The sequence below is a fragment of the Equus asinus genome, chromosome X, assembly GCF_041296235.1.
Source record: "Equus asinus isolate D_3611 breed Donkey chromosome X, EquAss-T2T_v2, whole genome shotgun sequence".
Classification (NCBI taxonomy): domain Eukaryota; kingdom Metazoa; phylum Chordata; class Mammalia; order Perissodactyla; family Equidae; genus Equus; species Equus asinus.
The window spans coordinates 42,932,696-42,952,646 of record NC_091820.1 but is presented as its reverse complement, the minus strand read 5'-3'; the positions used below and the strand labels follow the sequence as shown (position 1 = coordinate 42,952,646).

The window sequence follows — 19,951 nt, the reverse complement described above, 5'->3', positions numbered from 1 at the left end:
AAAGAAAGCAGTGAAAATAACTATAAACCCCTCATTTTAATCACAAACTCACAATGCAAAACAGAATAATTAGTGACAACAATAATTTAGACAGGGAAGAGGAAAGGGATGGAACTTGCCTAGGCTATTGGAGAAAAGAGGCTATCAGAAAACTAACTAGCTCATCTATGAGAACTTTTATATAAACCTCATGGTAACCACTAAACAAAAAATCAGAACAGAGACACAAATTATAAAGAGAAAATTGAGAAAACCATCACAGAAAACCACCAGACTGAAATGGCAGTCAGAAATACAAGAGAAGAGAAACAAAGGAAATATAGAACAACCAGGAAACATGAGATAAAATGGCAGCATTAAGCCCTGATATATCAATAATCAATCTAAATGAAAATGGATTGAATTCTCCAATCAAAAGACACAGAGTGGCTGGATGGATTAAAAAGCAAGACCCAACAATATGCTGTCTCCAGGGAACACATTTCAGCTCTAAAGACAAACACAGGCTCAGAGTTAAGGGATGGAAGATGATATTCCAAGGTAATGGAATGCAAAAGAAAGCAGGTGTTGCCATACTTATATCAGACAAAGCAGACTTCAAGATAAAAAAGGCAGTGAGAGACAAAGAGGGATACTATATAATGATAAAAGGGACATTCCACCAAGAGGACATAACACTTATGAATATATATGCACCTAACACAGGAGCACTAAAATATATAAAGCAACTATTAACAGCCCTAAAGGGAGAAACTAACAGCAACACAATAATAATAGGAGGGGATCTCAACACCCCACTTACATCAATGGATAGATCATCCAGACAGAAAGTCAACAAGGAAATAGTGGACTTAAACGAAAAACTAGACCAGATGGACATAATAGATGTATATAAAACATTCAAGCCAAAAACAGCAGAATACACATCCTTCTCAAGTGCACATGGAACATTCTCAAAGAGAGACCACATGCTGGGAAACAAGGCAAGCCTCAATAAACTTAAGAAGCATATCAAGCACCTTTTTCAACCACAATTCTCTGAAAATAGAACTCAACTACAAGAAAAAAGCCAGGAAAGTCACAAACATGTGGAGATTAAACAACATACAATTCAACAACTGTTGGATCAATAAAGAAATCAAAGGAGAAATCATAAAATAACTGGAGACAAATGAAAATGAAAATACATCATATCAACTCTTATGGGATGCAGCAAAAGTGGTTCTAAGAGGGAAATTGATAGCAATATAGGCCCACCTCAACAAACATGAAATCTCAAATAAGGAATCTGAAACTACACCTAACAGAATGAAAAAAAAGAAGAACAAACAAAGCTGAAAATCAGCAGAAGGAAAATAATAAAAATTAGAGCAGAATTAAGTGAAATAGAGACCAAAAACACAGTAGAAATGATTGATGAACTAAGAGCTGGCTGTTTCAGAAGATAAACAAAATTGACAAAGCTTTAGCCAGACTCACTAAGAAAAGAAAGAGAGAAGAGTCAAATAGAATTAGAAATGAAAGAGGAGAAACTATAACAGACACCAGAGAAATACAAAGGATTATAAGAGAATACTATGAAAAACAATATGCCAACAAATTGGATAACCTAGAAGAAAGGGGTAAATTCTTAGATACATACAACCTCCCAAAACTGAATCAAGAAGAAACAGAGAATCTGAATAGACCAATCACAAGTAAAGAGATTGAAACAGTAATCAAAAACCTCCCAAACACAAAAGTCCAGGACCAGATGGCTTCTCTGGAGAATTCTACCAAACATTAAAAGAAGATTTAATACCTATCCTTCTCAAACTGTCCCCAAAAACTGAAGAAGACGCAACACTTCTTAACACATTTTACAAGGCCAACATCACCTTGATCCCAAAACCAGACAAAGACGACATTAAAAAGGAAAATTACATGCCAATATCACTGATGAACATAGATGCAAAAATTCGCAACAAAATATTGGCAAATCAAATACAGCAACACATTAAAAGGATCATACACCATGATCAAGTGTGATTTACATCAGGGATGCAGGGATGGTTCAACATCCACAAATCAATCAATGTGATACACCACAATAACAAAATGAGGAATAAAAATCACAGGATCATCTCGATAGATACAGATAAAGGATATGACAAGATCTAACATGCATTTATGATAAAAACTCTTATTAAATGGGTATAGAAGGAAAGTACCTCAACATAATAAAGGACATATATGACAAGCCAACATCATACTTAATGGTGAAAAACTGAAAGCCATTCCTCTGAGAACAGGAACAAGACAAGGGTGCTCACTCTCACCACTCCTATTCAACATAGTACTGGAAGTTTTGGCCACAGCAATTAGGCAAGAAAAAGAAATAAAAGGTATCCAAACTGGAAAGGAAGAAGTAAAACTCTCATGTTTGTGGATGACATGATCCTATAGACAGAAAACTCTAAAGAATCCACCAGAAAACTACTAGAAATAATCAACAATTACAGCAAAGTTGTAGGGTACAAAATCAACTTACAAAAATCAGTTACATTTCTACACACTAATAATGAACTAGCAGAAAGAGAAGGCAAGAATACAATCCCATTTACAATCACAACAAAAAGAATAAAATATCTAGGAACAAACTTAACCAAGGAGGTGAAAGACCTATACAATGAAAACTATAAGACATAATTGAAAGAAATCAAAGATGACATAAAGAAATGCAAAGATATTCCATGCATATGGATTGGAAGAATAAACATAGTTAAAATGCCCATATTACCTAAAGCAATCTACAGATTCAATGCAATCCCAATCAGAATCCCAATGACATTCTTCACAGAAATAGAACAAAGAATCCTAAAATTTATATGGAACAATAAAAGGCCCGAATAGCTGAAGCAATCCTGAGAAAAAAGAACAAAGCCGAAGACAATCCCTGTCTTCAAAACATAATACAAAGATATAGTAATCAAAACAGCATGATACTGGCACAAAAACGGACACACAGATCAGTGAATCAGAACTGAAAGCCAAGAAATACCACACATAAAGCCAAGAAATACCACACATCTATGGACAGTTAATCTTCGACCAAGAAGCCAAGAACATATGATGGACAAAGGACTGTCTCTTCAATAAATGGTGTTGGAAAAACTGGACAGCTACATGCAAAAGTATGAAAGTAGACCATTATCTTACACCATACACAAAAGTTAACTCAAAATGGATTCAAGACTTGAATGTAAGACTTGAAACCATAAAAATCCCAGAAGAAAATACAGGCAATATACTCTTTGACATCAGTCTTAGCAGCATCTTTTCAAAAACCATATCTACTCAGACATGGGAAACAAAAGAAAAAATAAACAAATGGGACTACATCAGACTAAACAGCTTTTGCAAGGCATGGAAACCATGAGCAAAACGAAAAGACAACCCACCAACTAGAAGAAAATATTTGCAAACCATAGATCCAACAAGGGGTTAATTTCCAAAATATATAAAGAACTCATACAACTCAACAACAAAAAAAAACAAACAACTCGATCAAAAAATGAGCAGAGGATATGAACAGACATTTTTCCAAAGATGATATACAGATGGCCAACAGGCACATGAAAAGATGTTTAACATCACTAATTATTAGGGAAATGCAAATCAAAACCACAATGAGATATCACCTTACACCTGTTAGAATGGCTGTAATTACCAAGACAAAAACATCAAATGTTGGAGAGGATGTGGAGAAAAGGGAACCCTCACACACTGCTGGTGGGAATGCAAACTGGTGCAGCCACTGTGGAAAACAGTATGGAGATTCCTCAAAAAACTAAAAGTAGAAATACCATACGATCCAGCGATCCCACTACTAGGTATCTATCCAAAGAACTTGGAATCAACAATTCAAAGAGACTAATGCACCTCTATGTTCACTGCAGCATCATTCACAATAGCCAAGATGTGGAAGCAACCCAAGTGCCCATCAACTGATGACTGGATAAAGAAGATGTGGTGTATACATATATGTGATGGAATACTACTCAGCCATAAAAAAGACAAAATTATCCCATTTGCAACATGAATGGACTTTGAGGCTATTATGTTAAGCGAAATAAGCCAGACAGAGAAAAACAAACACTGCATGATTTCACTCATGTGTGGAAGATAAACAAACACATGGATAAAGAGAAGAGTTTAGTCACTACTAGAGGGGAAGAGGATTGGGGGTGGGCAAAAGGTGTAAAGGGGCACATATATGTTGGTGACAGATAAAAATTAGACTATTGGTGGTGAGCACAATGCAGTCTACAGAGAAACTGATAACTAATAATGTACACCTGAAATTACACAATGTTATAAACCATTATGACCTCAGTAAAATAACTGGAAAAAAATCTTTTTAATAAATAAGTAAAAATGAATAAATAAATAAATAAAAGAAGTGGCTGTGAGGTCTGGAGCCAGCCCATTGGCCTCTCTTGGTCTCTTTTCCTTGGACAGAAAACCAGGTGTTCTCACACTATTTAGGTAATACTCTAAAGACGCTTCCATCTTTACTCCTCGATGATTCTCTTAAAGCAAACAGTTTTTAGCTCAGAAGAAGTTTATGTGATTTGGATGTTCAAAGTTAGGTAAGAATTTTATACCATTATTAAGGGAAATGATGACTTTTATGCAGAGACATTACTAAAAAGGTAAGCCTAACAAACTTGGGGCCCTTGCATAATGGTAACGCTGCACATTTAACCTGAGCAAATCTACATAGTATTCTGTTATGGGGTTAAAAACACTCATTCTGAACATGAGCTCTCAATTTGGTTCATTTTTGGGGCTTGAAGAGTATTCGATCTTGTACGTTTCCAGGATCCCCTCCTTTAAGGACTACCCATTGACTTGTAAAAACAGCAACGTTAACATTTAGTGAGCATTCCAGGAGTTAGCCCCAGGCCCATCACTCCACGTTGTAATTGAAGATATGGAAGCTGAGGAAGCAGGTAACTAGCCCAAGCTACACAGTTAGAGACATGGGTAGGATTTCACCCCAAGCCCTAGGCCCCCAGAGTCCTTGCATTTAACTTCTGCGTTATCCCACTTCCTCCAGGGAGTGAAAGGTTAGCTCCATTCTTCCAATAGGTTTCTTCTTATGGAGCTTACCTTCACTGGGTCCAAAGCCTGAGAAGATCCACGATCCTTATCAAGGGATTCTATCAATTGAATTCAATTTCTGGTGGCTAGAGTAGGCTGGGTTCGTTGGTAAACACCAGAAATAGGGAGATAAATCATACAAAGTCCCTGACTTTGAGCAGTCTATGGTCAGGGGAGGGTCCACAGATGCTTAAACAGGTAATTTAAATTAAACATGGTAAATGAGATGTAGTAACAGACATGCCCATGGAGCTCTGCTAAGACTATAAGCTTAACGGCCATCAAATCCAAAAATGAAACTGAAGTTTGTGGTAGGTCTTACACAGGGTCACATGCAACTGTACACACTTCATTTGTCCCTGACTGATATCTGCCATTATACTATGGCCATGTCACACGTAATAATTTAATATTCACTAATCTTAAATGTTCCTTAAACTGTAGAAGCTCTAACTCAATGTACATCAGTCAAGTGTATCTGTGTATATAGTTTGAATCTTGACAGGAATAAAAAAAGTACTAACATATTAGAATTTGATGATAACATACTAGTTGTCATTATTGATATCTGGAGAAATAACGCTTGACACTGAAACATTATATGGACTTCGATATGTCAATGGAACATGGAAACGCTCCTGAGGTCCAAAATGTTAATGAAGTAAATTAGAACCTGAATTATGTCTTCAAGTCTATAGGATAAATTTGACCCAGACGCCACCCATGTATTTATTGTCAAAAATGCAGGAATCAGGGGCTGGCCCCGTGGCTGAGTGGTTAAGTTCACGCGCTCCGCTGCAGATGGCCCAGTGTTTCGTTGGTTCGAATCCTGGGCATGGACATGGCACTGCTCATCAAACCACGCTGAGGCAGCATCCCACATGCCACAACTAGAAGGACCCACAACGAAGAATATACAACTATGTACCGGGGGGCTTTGGGGAGAAAAAGGAAAAAAAATAAAATCTTTAAAAAAAAAAAGCTCCAGTTCAGTGTTTTAAAAAAGAAAAAAAATGCAGGAATCATTAAAACAGTTGCTTTTCAGTTATAAGCTGCAGTATTTGAGAACAAACTTTGATGACATACATATCAATTGCATAAGGTAACCACTTTACTAAAATCCTCTCATTGTATGTGTCTTTGCAGCCATGTGAGTGTGAACAAATGACATCAAACAAATTCTAAGCTATTGTTACAAAGGAAATGGCTGCTTTGATAATGGTCAAAGGTTAAGAGACTGGAACTAGCTGCTCCTGTAATGATATTTTCACTGGGGGCAGAAGAAATTAAACAGGGAAATGAATGCTAAATTGAGTAACAGTGAGGTGATCCTAATATTAACATCTGCCGGGCACCAAATGAATTAGAAGTCTTCATACAGAAGTGTGTTCTACCTTGTTTAGAATTTCTGACATACTTATCTCTTAAATATATATTAAAAATAATTAGGGGCCAGCTCCATGGCCTAGTGGTCAAGTTTGGCGTGCTCCCCTTTGGCAGTCTGGGTTTGGTTCCTGGGCACGGACCTATACCACTCATCAGTGGCCATGCTGAGGCAGTGACCCACATACAAAATAGAGGAAGACTGGCACAGATCTTAGCTCAGGGTGAATCTTCCTCAAGCAAGAACAGGAAGATTGGCAACAGATGTTAGCTCAGGGTGAACCTTCCCCAGGAAAAAATAATTTTAAAAAATAGAGTTTAAGCTTTTTCTTTAAATTTAGCTGCTGGCTCTGTTATATAATCTGAGTTAGTAAATCATATACAAGCCAAGAAAGTAGTGCTGGGAAGCAGCATTCCCAAAACAGGATCATATTCTGTGTGTGTGTGTTAGTGCATGTACATACACAGCCACCAGCCACTTCCTCAACCCAAAGTTTGGCAGTGGAGTAGCTGGCACCCTGGCACTTCAGACCCACTAGTGGTTAGTGACCATTCTGTCAGTCTGATTAACACTAATAACCAATGTCTACTGTGTGCTTGCCAGATGCTAAGCCTCATTCCAAGCACTTTACATGCATTTTCCCTTTTAATCCTGTCAACCACTTTTTGAAGTAGATACCATTATTATCCCTATTTTCCAGATGAGAAAACTAAAGCACAGAAAGGTCACCAATTTTGCTTAAGGTGGCACAGCTAGTTAGTGGTGGAACCAGGGTAGATACCATGATCTTAACCTCTATGCTCTACCACTGCCCCTGTATGACAGGGAGGACCTCAACACCCAGCCAGAGGAGAAGCAAATTGTTGCCTTGATAATGGCCAAGCCAAGCCTTAAACGTGCCCTGGTGACTTCTGAGGATATACAAGGACGTAGAAATTGTGGCTCTAGTGGCACCTGGCTCTGCCCACATGGCCCACCAAGCAGGCCCCTCCCACCCGTGTGCCCCAGGTATTAGAATCAAGCAGAAAGAACTGGACTTTGCCATTCTAAACCCTCACAGAATTGCTGTGAAAAGGCAAGCTCCTAACACCTTGCCCAGCATGTAGACAGCACTCAATGTGCTAGGTCTTTTCATTATTTATTATTATTAAATAATTCATATCATTAAATAAATAATATTATCATTTATTATTAATACATTTGTTATTTATTGTAATTAAGACAGGAATCAGGTGGCTGAAATGGAGACCAGGTCAGAATCGGAATAACAGCCAGGCTGGGGGTGGTACCGAAATACAGATCTAGAGCTTCTGAAATTTCTCCTGATGAGGAACACAGCGGGTCCCGGAGCCTGGGGTGAACCTGAGCTCCTCAGGGCCCTCGAGGGAGAGAACAAAGGGATGGGGTGGGGCAGGATGAAGCTGGAGCCAGGCAGGTGCCTACCAACGCCTGTGCATATACCTTGCATCCCATCGCCACCTTATAAAAGCTACACAGCAAGAAAAATAATTGGTTGGTGAAGAGGAAGGAGTGATTACATGGAAATGCCTGCTTCTGCTCCCATACACTGAAAAATCCTGGAAGCTAAATAAGAATACATTTTCCAAAAGGCACAAGCTGAAGCCATAATGACCACTGTGTATAGTCCTTCATGTGCATTCTTTCTAATTCTAGTAAAACGCCCCTCTGCCATAAACACATAAGGAGTCTCATTTTAAAGATCAGGCAGCTGAAGAACAGAGAGGTGATGGAACTTTTAAGGTGGCACAATAGGTAAGTGTAGGAAATGGGATACAGAACAAGTCTGTTTGATGCTAAAGTATATGTTGTTTCAACTTTGCCATACTGTCTCTATATCCTCTTCTTAACTAGGAAGTACAAATTCCAAAGAACTTGTATACAATTGTTGTTTAGAACATTCAGGTGGGTTATAGGAGCCCAGGGAAGTTCTCCATCTTTCTTCATCAGAGGAGGAAGCTTTGCTGTTAATACACAGGCCACATCTGCCTACTGCGTCCCTCAACTCATGATCCCTCATGGGTCATCTCTGACACCCCCTGCCCAGGCCAGTCCTGCTGGCCTGCAGCTCACTCTCCCAGACACATAGATCACCTGCCAGGTGTTGGTTACAATTTGGAAAGCTGGTTCCCACTCTTCCAGGATCTCAGCCCAGGGCCTGCCACCCTCAGAGGGCCAAATTCCTCTCTCAAGCTTAGCAAAAACGTTCTCCTTTCTGCTTGGAGTCTCCCTTTTTTAGCTTTTATTTTGAAGATTGAGCAAGAGCCACTCCAGAACTGAAAAAGATAATTTCCATGGTTCCATCAACCCAAACACTAAAACCGAGAAGCAATGTGATGCTGTCCAGCTCCATGTGGGAAATGCCATTACTCTGCCAAGTCTCCAGAGATGATCTGCTCCCTGGGTGAAAGAGATTTCAGTAGGTAAGCATTAATATACCACACACATTTCTAAAAAGCTATTCCACAATTGCCTTGGAATTTTTCAAACATCAAAAAAGAAAGTTATATATTAACCAGCTATACACCCAATACATCTCTGTTTATCCCAAAGAGAGTGATTAAAATTTGCTGACAGCTTTGAAAACTATCAGAGAATTACCAGAATGTCCCAAGGTTAATAATTAACAAAGTTTAAAAATCAGAGTCAAATTCAGACACGTTTAAATGTAAATCCTTGTGTCAGTGACCTACTAATTCTAAACTTCTGATTTTGCTACTTGTCCCATTGTCACTGTGATTAGGCATGAAATGCAAAAGAGTTGGTAGTATAAGGATGTGAATTTCAGGTTCAATTGATTGCTACTTTGTTGGTGTAAAGTTAAAGTTCATTAATCCAATACATTTATCGGGTGCTAACTGGGCCAGGCCGAGCTCTGGAGCTGCGGTTGGGGGTTCTCTGGGGAGGAAAAGAGACACTTTCTCAGGCTCTAGAGGCTTACAGCTTAGTGGAGGAGAAAGATACTGAATAAACAATTACACCAATAAGTGAACAATTAAAAATGAATGGCAAAGGACAAAGTGGCAGAGGAGAGTTAAGCATCTAATCCAATTTGGGGGGACTCGGGAAGGCTGCTCTGAGAAATGACATCTAAGCTAAGATCTGAGCTTCACTAAGTGTTTTTCAGTTTCTCAGTTTCCTCATCTCTCTCATCAAACTACAGAGAATGACTGAAATATCCCCCTCCTTATGCAGGAGGTAAGTACCCTCTCTTCTAGTTCTATCTCAGACGTCCTCTCCTCTCTACACTCTTGGTTCATTTACTTCAGCGGCTTCAACTAAAACTTCTCTGTCGCTCCATCTGTAGGCTCGACTTCTTCCCTGCATTTACAACTGCTAGTCTTCTCTGCATGGATATCCTCCCAGCACCTCCAACTCTAGACGTCCCATCTTTCCCCCAAACCTGCTCTTCCTCTTCTTCACATCCCTCTTTTTGCTAACACCATCACCATATTCCTGTCACTTGACACATGCCGCTTTGTGAATGAAAAATCCTCAGTGGCCATTCATTGACCACAGAGGAAGTAAACCTTTTGAGGATGACATACAAGGCTCCCCACAATTCATCTTAGCTGGCCTTTGTAACTTGGTCTCCCACCAGACCCCCAACTCTCCACACTGAAGTTCTTAAGGTTTCCTAATCACACTACTGTGTTTTTTCATATTTGTGATTTTATATAAGCTGTTCCTTAGCTTAATATATTCTTCATTTAGTCTTGTGAATTCACTTTTATCCTTTAAGATTTACTTCAAATGTCACCTCCTCTGTGAAGTCTACTCAGATTTTCTCAGGCAGCGATCGACATTCTCTCCGATCACCTTCTCTAGAACATTGTCCATGCACTACTAAAGCATCTATCACAGTTCATTAGTATTAAATGTTCATGACTCTGCCTCCCACATCAGCTTGTGAGTGCCCCAGGGGCAACAGCCCTGTATAATTCATCTTTTATTCCCTTTGGGATAAGATGTGGGAAAGGAAGTAAATGCTCATTGAATGAATGAATAATGAATTAAGAAATGGACGCCTCTTGTGGCACGTACGCTTTCTACCTTGTATTGTCTTTGTTTGAGTATCTCATCTCCCTTCCTGGATGGACAAACTTTCCAGGGCAAGAACAATGTGATCCATTTTTGCATCCCCTACCACAGCCTTCCCTAATGCCCACTGTTTGAATAAATGAGTAAAACCCTTGAGTAAACCGTCAGATCTTGTGAAGCTATTTTCACACACATTGTTTCACTTGCCTTTCACAATGATCTTGTAATCTAGCTATGTCTAATTGATGTTATCCTCATGTAGCAGATAAAGCGACTGAGTCAGGCCTTAGAACCCTGCTTTCTTGGTCTTTAGAACAATGCCTATTCCATGTAACGTTCTTGAGAAAAGGCAGATGGACTCATCAGTCCCATGTTTTGAGAGTTTAGGGGGGAATGTAGTGGTTCACCGCTGCTTGTAAAAACAGCTAAACCCTTATCTACCCCTCCTGTATGAGTCTAACATGAACAATTTGAGTGAGTCTGAAGGTTTGGAGTATGAATCAGAAAGGGCAAAATAAGGGGGAAAAATAGAAGAATCTGAACCCATTGGACATACTTCAGGGGGCCTGGAAGGAAGAAACTTCAGCTTCTGTAAGATGGTGGCCTGTCTGTGCAAGGCAGCATCAAGAAGCACTTAGATGGATATGCTTTTAAGCCCAAGCTCCTTTAAGAGAGAAGATGTCAAAAACAGTGAAAGAAAACGGAATCTATACAGCCTTGGCCCACCTCAGCATGCTGTTGTGCTTATGCATCTATGTAGCTGCAGCACCGGGCACAGAGCCTGGTGTGAGTGAGCTCAGGAGGGCCAGGTGGATAGAAGTGGTAGCCTGGGATCTGACCCAAAGGTGAGAAGGGCTGGAGTGGAAGGAGCAGCACAGGCCCAGGGTCAGCCCTCAACATCCAATGCCTCAGTTTCCTCACCAGGCACAGAAGAGTCAGAGCATTTCTGCCCTGCCTGCCTCACAGGGAGCAAGGCTGACCCCTGCTCCTGAGATCTGGTTAGGGCAAGTCTTAGCCAACATATCCATGGGTTTTCGAGGTGTCCTAACTACTCCTCAAGCACCAGGAGGCTCTGAGAGTTTGATCAAAGCATCCCCAGGAGTCTGTTAAACAGGCTGTTCTGGGAGTATTGCTTATTCCCACTGACCCCATCCCTCCTTCTGACTTCTGTCTTTGGGGCCCTCTGCTACGCGCACAGCTCCCCCTGTGTATGAGAGGGTAGTCTCTGTCCTATCCCTGCCAAATAGGGACTAGGCCAGAGAGCCAAGTTTCTCCACCCTAGCCCTCTGGTCAGCTTGGCCACTACCCTACGCTGGTGCAGGGAGGGAGCAGGGGTGTGGGGAAGAGGGCGGGAGGAGAAAAGGCATTTTCCAAGAAGGCCCTGCAGCCTCAGTAGACCCATGACAATCACGGTACCACAGAGAATCAGGCACAGGAGGGTCTTTGGCAATCGGTGGCCCCGGGGTCCGACCCCTTCTTTCTGAACCGGGAGCTGTTCAAGGTCGTTTTCCTGGTGCCAGGACAACAGAACGTTGTGATGCATGCCAGCTCCAAGCGAGGGTGCGGAGTATCCAGGTCAGGTTGGAGCAAATGACTGACTTTGCTTGGGGCAAATAACTGACCTTTGCGCCAACGCACAGCAGGAGTCTCTTGCCTGCCCACCCCCTTTCCCCTAGCTTGGCAGCCTTCCGGGGGAAAAAGTTCAAAGTCTGGCCCCAGACCTTCAACAGATTTCCAGCCCCCAGCTTCTGTCCAGGTGCGCACCAAATCTTTCCCCCAGGGAAGGTTCTGTGCGCGGCTCTCGGGATCCGCTAGATCCTCGCCTTCGCACGGACAATCCGCGGCTCCAGGGGGCAGCCCCCGCCCCACGGCCTCCCCCGCGCGCCTCCCGGGGCGGCCGCCTGACCAAGAGCCAGCGGAGGAAGGAGGGCGAGCAGCCGCAACTGACCTGAGATGCCGCCCCCCACCACGACCACGTCGCATTTGCTGCTCATGGCGCTCGCCTTGCTCCGCGCCGCCCCGTGCCTGCTGCTCCGATCTCTGGGTCTCGGCCCCCTCCCGCCGCGCTGCCCCGCGCACTAGCGCCTCCGCAGAGCTGCTTTATCGCCTGCCCAGGACGCTTGGGCGGGGAGCCCCGCCCGCCCGACCGCCGACGCGTGGGCCTAGTGGACGCTCGGCCCCCGCCCCCGCCGGCAGCTCCACCGCCCACAGCTGGGGAGGGCGGGCGCCTGGGTGCAGAGGTCACCTGGGCCTCCAAGAGTCTCTCCCCAGGGCCACCACCCCTTGGCCTTCTGCACAGTATTTTCCCATCAGCCCTCCTAGAGAGGTGTTTAGCTTGGAGGCTGGGAGCATGTCTGATTGGGTGTCTTCCTCCAACACCCCAATTACTCCCTGAAGTGGAGCAATACAGATAACAGCAAACATTAATTGAGTGCTTTCTAGGTACCAGGCACCCCACTAAGGGCTTTATATGCATGATTCCAGTTAAACCTTACAACAACCCATTTTACAGATGAGGAAAGCGAGGTAAAGTCCTTAGTGAGGGTGAAGGCAAGATAAAAAGCCAGAAATAATAATTTTTTTTAAAAAGCCATGAAGATTCTGAGACCCAGTTTGATCCACCACACAGTATTGCCGTTATCTTGGCGTATACCTGAGTGGGATTTCCAGCCCCTCTCATCCTCCTTCCAAATACCCACTTCTTTCCCCACTCCTGCTGCCCTTGTGCCCACAATTCACTCAGGCAGGCTCTTCCCTAGTATTGTCAATGCAGCACTTAAAGACGATCATAAATTGCCTCATTTTGCAAGTGACCAAATGAGCCAACTGCTCCTTGTACAACCCTGTGTGTCAGTGGTGGGAGCTGCTGAGGCAGGAACCTGGGAAACTGGTGGTGGCAGGGATGGGCAGGGTGACCTTGGATGGGCAGGGCGCAATTCAGAGCCTCCTTGAAGCAGCAAAAGGAGTTACTTATGCCCTGGGAGGTGGGTCTGGGGACCTTGGCTTTGCCAAACATAGGGGTGATTCAACAAGATCAGAGGTGTTTAAGCTGAGGTGGCTCCAAGTAAAACAGAGGTATATTCTTCAGAGCACTGGGAAAGCCACCTCTGAGAACTAAAAGTGGAAAGAAGCAATGCAGGGTGGCTTTTCAGGAAATAATTGTGTGAAATGCTTCTTTTCTGGTTAGGGGAGCTGTGGGCCCAGTGGGGACCTGACTCCAGGTCTAATGAATTGATGAGAGCCTGAAGCAAACCTCCATCTCATCCCACCTGTATGTATCTACCTGCTATCAAAGGATCCTGAGCTCCTGCTGCCCTCCGACTAGAAGAGGGTTTGGGCATGTCTGTGACTGAGAAGTCCCTGGTGGCAGAGAAATTCTTTGTCCAGCTCTGATTTGGATTCTAAAAACATCTTTCTCTCCTGCTTTTGGTATAAAACAGCCCCTGTGCCTGAACCTAGAGCCCATGCCCCCTCTGGCTTGCCCTGCAGACAGCCTATGCTGGCATCCTCTTTGCCAAGCTCTGCCCATCTACCTCCACCCACAGGGCCCTGAAGCTTTGGACTCCTCGGCTGTGGACTTTCTTTCCCCTCACCTAGCCTGCAAGTGACTCACCTAGCCTGCAAGTGAGGTGGGGTGGGATGGGTAGAAAGGATACTTGTGGGATCTGTGTGGGATCTTTTCTGCTTAGCTCTAGCAATGCAAAGTTAGCCAGGGGTCAGGGCATCTAAAGCTTTGAGTCCAATGCAGGCTGACTATCGCTTCTCGATGTCCAACTGGCAACGAGGCCAGGAGAGGAACCACACTTCCACAGTGTCTGTAGAGAAAACTCACTGGTAAACAGCATTTTCCCCAGACAAAGGTAATCAGTTACCTTGTGCTCCATGAGGTCAAAATGCGTTGAATTAGAACTCAGACCTTGACTGTAGGGGAAACAGGAGCCTTTAGAGGGTCTCTGAGACCACCCCTGTCTCCATGTCCAGGCAGTTTCTAGGCCTGTTCAGGGTACTCACTCTCCTAGGTGGAGTAACTCCCAAGGTCCGCCTTCTCCCTCAGCATCATGTGGCCAGGTGAAGCCTCTAGAAGCAGTGCTTCTCAAACTTGAACATGCATATGAATCACCCAGGTCTGGGGTGGGGTCTGAGAAGCTGCATTTCCAACAAGCTCCAAGTGATGCCAGTGTTGCTGGGCTACCAACCACACACCTTGAATACATTCTTCTCTGCTTCAGCAGTCTATTCCTCATCAGTTCCAGAACCAGCTCCATGCTCCAGAGCCCCTCACCTTTGTCAAGGTGATCCTAACGAGAAGGTGTCTGATCATTATACAAGGATTTATGGAACATCTGCTATGCTGAGCCCTGGGGAAGAGATGAACAAGACAGAAGCTGCCCCTGCCTTCTTGGGGCTCACACTCGATCAGGAAAGACTTCCAGGAAGAGTGATCACAAGTGTAATTCTGAATGTTTCTCTAGAACATGCAGCAGGACCAGATAACCTAACCCAGGAAATCATGGAGGACTCCCAGGAGGAAATGACTTTTCTGCTGGGACTTGAAGGATGAAGAGGGGTTAATCAACTATTGAAGAAAACAAGCACACCTGGCAGAGTTGGGAGGCAAGCCTGAGACTAGAGCATTGGAAGAACTAGACACCGTCCAGCATACAAAGAACATCATTGACCACCTTTAGGACTTATTACAAATACTGCAAAACTAATAGTGAATAATAAGATAATAAGAGTGAAAAATTAACAATGAATAAGATGATAGGATCATTTATTTTTGTGCGTGTTTGTGTCTTCTCTTCCCAAGAAGAGAATAAATTCCTGCAGAAAGGATCATGCATTGTCTTTTATTCATCCATTCAGGAAGGATTTATTGAGTACCACCTCTGTGACAAGCACTGTGCTCATCATTGGGAATATACCCTTATAAATAAGAAATGATGCTAATCCTAGGATCACCGAATACGAAAACAGACAAGTACAATAAATCTAATTCATGTTCCAATGAAGCAACGCTCAGTACCTGTAACCAAGAAGCACAGAGGAATGCTGTTTGCCTCCAACAGTGTTTATTTGCCTTTCCAACTTGATGAAATCCATGTCTCTTTCATTAATTAAAATGAACTTACTTTCCTTTCATTTTTTTATTAGAAGACTGTCAAAGAGATAAAATTTCCTTATTACTTCTTTCTTGCTGTCCGGCTTTTCATTAACGGATATTTCAGTGAGTCTCTTATAATGCCACAGGAGGTTTCAATAAAGAGAGAGGCTGTGTGGAACAGAGGTCACTAGATATGATCTAAGTTGTACATTTCACTTTTTTTTTTAATGCTGGAAGCTTGACAGGGGATGGAAATTTTGTTTAAAATTAGATTCTTCAGAGGCTACTAGTTTCTTTTTCCCAACTTCTCTCTTATTCTTTTTTTAAAAGTACATTGAGGGATCAAATGATGAAAGGGTCAATCATCAGCCAGGACAGATATTTAAGAATGTTCAGTTGGAAGTGTTATAAGGTCTCTGGTTCTGCCCAGTGAAGTATCCATCATCAGCTTGGATTCTAATCTGTGAGTGTCCAAATCACCTCCTTGGGGACAATGAGAAAGCAGTAGGGGACCTTACAATGGGCCACGACCTTGCTTTTAGCTTCAAGGACTTGCTTAGAGGGGAATCACATCCTCAAGCAGCCCAAGAGTTGGGGGCACCCAGCTTCAATCCAAGTCAAAGCCCTTCCCGGGACATTGGGCTGGAGACTCGAGATCCAATTCAAAAGTCCATAGGCTGGTTTAAGATACCAAAGGAAAGATCTGCCCAGGACCAGGGGACCAGTCAGTAAGTGAATCAAAGTAGAGTTGGCAGGGAATGAGCCAGATGACAGGTAGGTGTTCATGACTCACCTTAACAGGCTGACAGCTATGTGGATGCGCTGAGCTGGCTTATAGAGACAAGGTTGAGATGGAAGAGAAACGACTCTTCCTTCCTAAAGGACCAGAGTATGGCTCTTTCCCCTATGACCTAATGGTCATAGCACAGGCTAGACAGGGACAAAGGGGCACAACACAGAGAGGTGGGCCCCAGATCATGTGGAGTCAGGCAGAGACACCAAGCTACAAAGCTTCAGAAAGATAGAGGTCATACCTAGACACGTTGCAGAGCATGTTGAAGAAAAACAAACCTTATTTGCAGCATAAATGCTAAACAAACTGTACCCAAAGTGATTTTTTTGTGATGACTGATGTCCAGACTAGGAACACTTCTACAAATCATAATAAGGGTTCCTAAACAAAGGGTGACATACCAAACAGATGACATGACAAGTACTGTATGGGACACACAGAGGAAGAGCAAACAGCGAAATATTCACCTCAGGAAGAAGAGAAGATTAGAACAGACATTTCCCAAGAACACCAGGTTAAGGGTTTTCACCAATTCTTTTGGGAAGAAGAAATTAGAAATTAATATTAGAACCCCACTGCATACTAATTATTGGTTGTTGAATAGTTATTTTAACTAATTATTTTTATTTATATTATTCTAATTTCATAGTGTGAGGTCACTGATGCAGAATTAGTCCTTTGGTTATCTTTATGTAGTCCTGAGTTAAATAATCACTCCATGTTTTCTTATAAATAGACCTTTGTGTGACATAGACTCCAGATGACAATTGCAACCAAAAGTCTGGTGACTATGGCAATCAGATGAGAACAGCTCCCCTTACAGATGGCTACTGCAACAAGACTTACTCTTGGGCGGGAGGGTTACACATTACAAAATTATGCTAATAGCTGGAGCTTGAGTTGACTGGAACTCTTCTAAGTAATAGGAATCCAGTTTATATGAAATGATTGAAATGAAAGTGTTTAAGAACAAAAATTATTCTTCACTATGGATGTTGTGACTATTAGGAGTTCAAACTATCAACAACTGTAAAACTAAGTGAAGTCAAAAATGGGCATATACTACAAATACCTGAAACGTATTATAAAAGGAGAAAACTTGAACATACTTCTGAAATATAAAATATAATAATATTGTATATAATAATACAAATATATATTACTATATATTAATTAACTAATTATATATTATAATTATAATAATTATATATAATAATATGTATTAAATATATATAACATATTATATGATTAGAGTGTTTATAAGCTCCCATTGAGATCCATTTGTCTGTGGTGGTACAGTCAAGATAGTGGACCAGCAGCTGAGTATGGCTAGTGGTGCAGAGCCTGTTTAGAAGATATATAGCATCATCATGTTTTTTAAGCCAGGTACCCACATCTACAAGGGAAGAAAATATTCTACAAGAGGGGGCAAACTAGAGGCACTACAGGAAGTTACTGTTCTCGGGAACGTAGCAGTATCAGAACTAGATTGAGGTAATTTTCTCCAGGGGTAGAAAGCTGCCTTGTGCCTAAAGGGCATGAAGCCCAGGGTACCGTGTCTAATCCCTCAGGATTGAAGAGTCTGTGCTCACACATCAAGCAAAATCCAAGAGACTGTGTCCCAGTCCGGATTACATGGGAAGCAGACTCTGAGATACAGGTGTTAAATGATACACTGAGGCACATTACAATTTTTCAGGAGTTTATTTGAGCAAACATCATTTGAATGGGGCAGCACCAAACAGGAAGTGGGTAGGAGTCCTCCACAACAGGATCTAGGGGCAAAGCTTTTATAGAGCAGATGCGGAAACAAAGCGAGGAAATTATTTGATTGGCTGTAGCTGAAGCAGTTGGGAAAGTCTAGTCGGCTGTTTGTGATTAGTTGTCCTCAAATTTTGTCTTCTTGAGTATGAATGCATTGACTCCGGCTTAGGTTTCAGTTTGCTTACATAGGCTACCAAGGCATGAGAGCCAGTTCAGTCTAATGACCTCCTTGTTTAATTACAGTCAACTCTCCCATATCTGCATGCTGCATCCACAGGTTCAACCAACAGTGGATGGAAAGGCCCACTATTGTTGCATCTGTACTGAACATGTACAGACTTTTTTTCTTGTCATTATTCCCTAAACAATACAGTATAACAACTATTTACATAGCATTTACATTGTATTGGGTATCATAATTAATCTAGAGACAATTTAAAGCATACAGGAGGATGCGCTTAGGTTACATGCAAATACTATGCCATTTTACATAAGGGACGTGTGCATCCTTACATTTTGGTATCTACAGTGAGTCCTGGAACAAATATTCTGTGGATACTAAGGGACGACTGTGCTTTATCCGAGGTTAGTAAGCAGGAGATTTATTAGGGAGTGCTCTCGGGATCCATGCCTGAGGAAGGGAGAGGAAAGAAGCAGGAAGTGAAGAAGCTGAGCTGTGATACAGTCCCACTGGAAGCCTCAGCCAACTGTGCAGGGAGCTCTCGGACTGAAAGGGCCTTGCAGAGTTGTTCCCCCTTGAAGAAGGGGCCAGGCCTTTGTACTCCTGCCTCGATCCCTCATTGGATATGGGCTGCCTGGCGGAGGTGACATGGCTCTCAGAAGCTGAGGCAATCCTCAAAAGGCGTTAACAGATAATTTTATTGGGATTGTGTTAAATTTATAAAATTAACTTGGGAAGAACCAATATTTTTATGATGTTGACTCTTTTTATTCAAGAACATGGAATGTTTTTCCTCTTGTTCAAGTATAATCTTGTGTATTTCCAAACTACTTTGTAATTTTCCTCATATAGGTTTTGGATGTATCTTGTTAATTTTATGCCTAGTTATTTTCTTTTACTTATTTATTTTCTATTCTGAATGAGGTCTTTTGTCTCATTATATCTTTGAATATGATACTTTTTTAATGGAGTACTTTCATTTTTGAGTATTTATTTTATAATCTGTTACTTTATTAAAATCTCTTGTCATTTCCAATAGTTTTTCCATTGATTTGAGTTTCACACAAAGGATATGCAAATAGAGACAGTTTTACCTTAGAATAGCTAGAAAAATCCTGAAAAAGAAGAGAAAAATAAAGAGAAGAAGAAGGCTGGACTTACTAGGTATGAAAACATATTATAAAGCTTCTATGACTAAAACAGAGTGGTATTAATTCATGAGCAGACACAACAATGGGGTGGTATTGCATAAACTGATTCAACTGCATATGGAAATTTATCATATGATAAAAGGCACATCTCAAGTCAGTGAGGAAAAGAGGGAGGCTGTTTTTCCTCCATAGCTATGTTACTTTAAACAGTCTCAAACTTACAGAAAAGTTGCAAGTACAATACAAAAAACAATTTATTCCCCTGAAGCATTTGAGAATAAGTTGTTGAAATGATGTCCCATGACCATCTCCAAAATGCTTTAGTTTGTATTTCCTATGAACAAAATCCTTCTCCTACATAACCACGATG

The 19,951-nt window shown here is 41.9% G+C and overlaps 1 protein-coding gene across 2 annotated transcripts in view; it reads right to left on the bottom strand.

Annotated features, from left to right (window-relative positions):
* The window catches only part of MAOB (monoamine oxidase B), a 119,227-nt gene extending 106,331 nt beyond the window's left edge, over positions 1-12,896 (bottom strand). The window contains exon 1 of one of the 2 annotated variants that reach the window (XM_070503287.1): positions 12,537-12,896. In XM_070503287.1, the coding sequence (XP_070359388.1) occupies positions 12,537-12,582 (46 nt within the window). In that variant the 5' untranslated portion in view covers positions 12,583-12,896. Of the gene's footprint in view, positions 1-12,004; positions 12,147-12,536 lie in introns of those variants that run through there. The other variant, XM_070503286.1, reaches the window with a different exon arrangement.
* Positions 12,897-19,951: the final 7,055 nt, after the last annotated feature.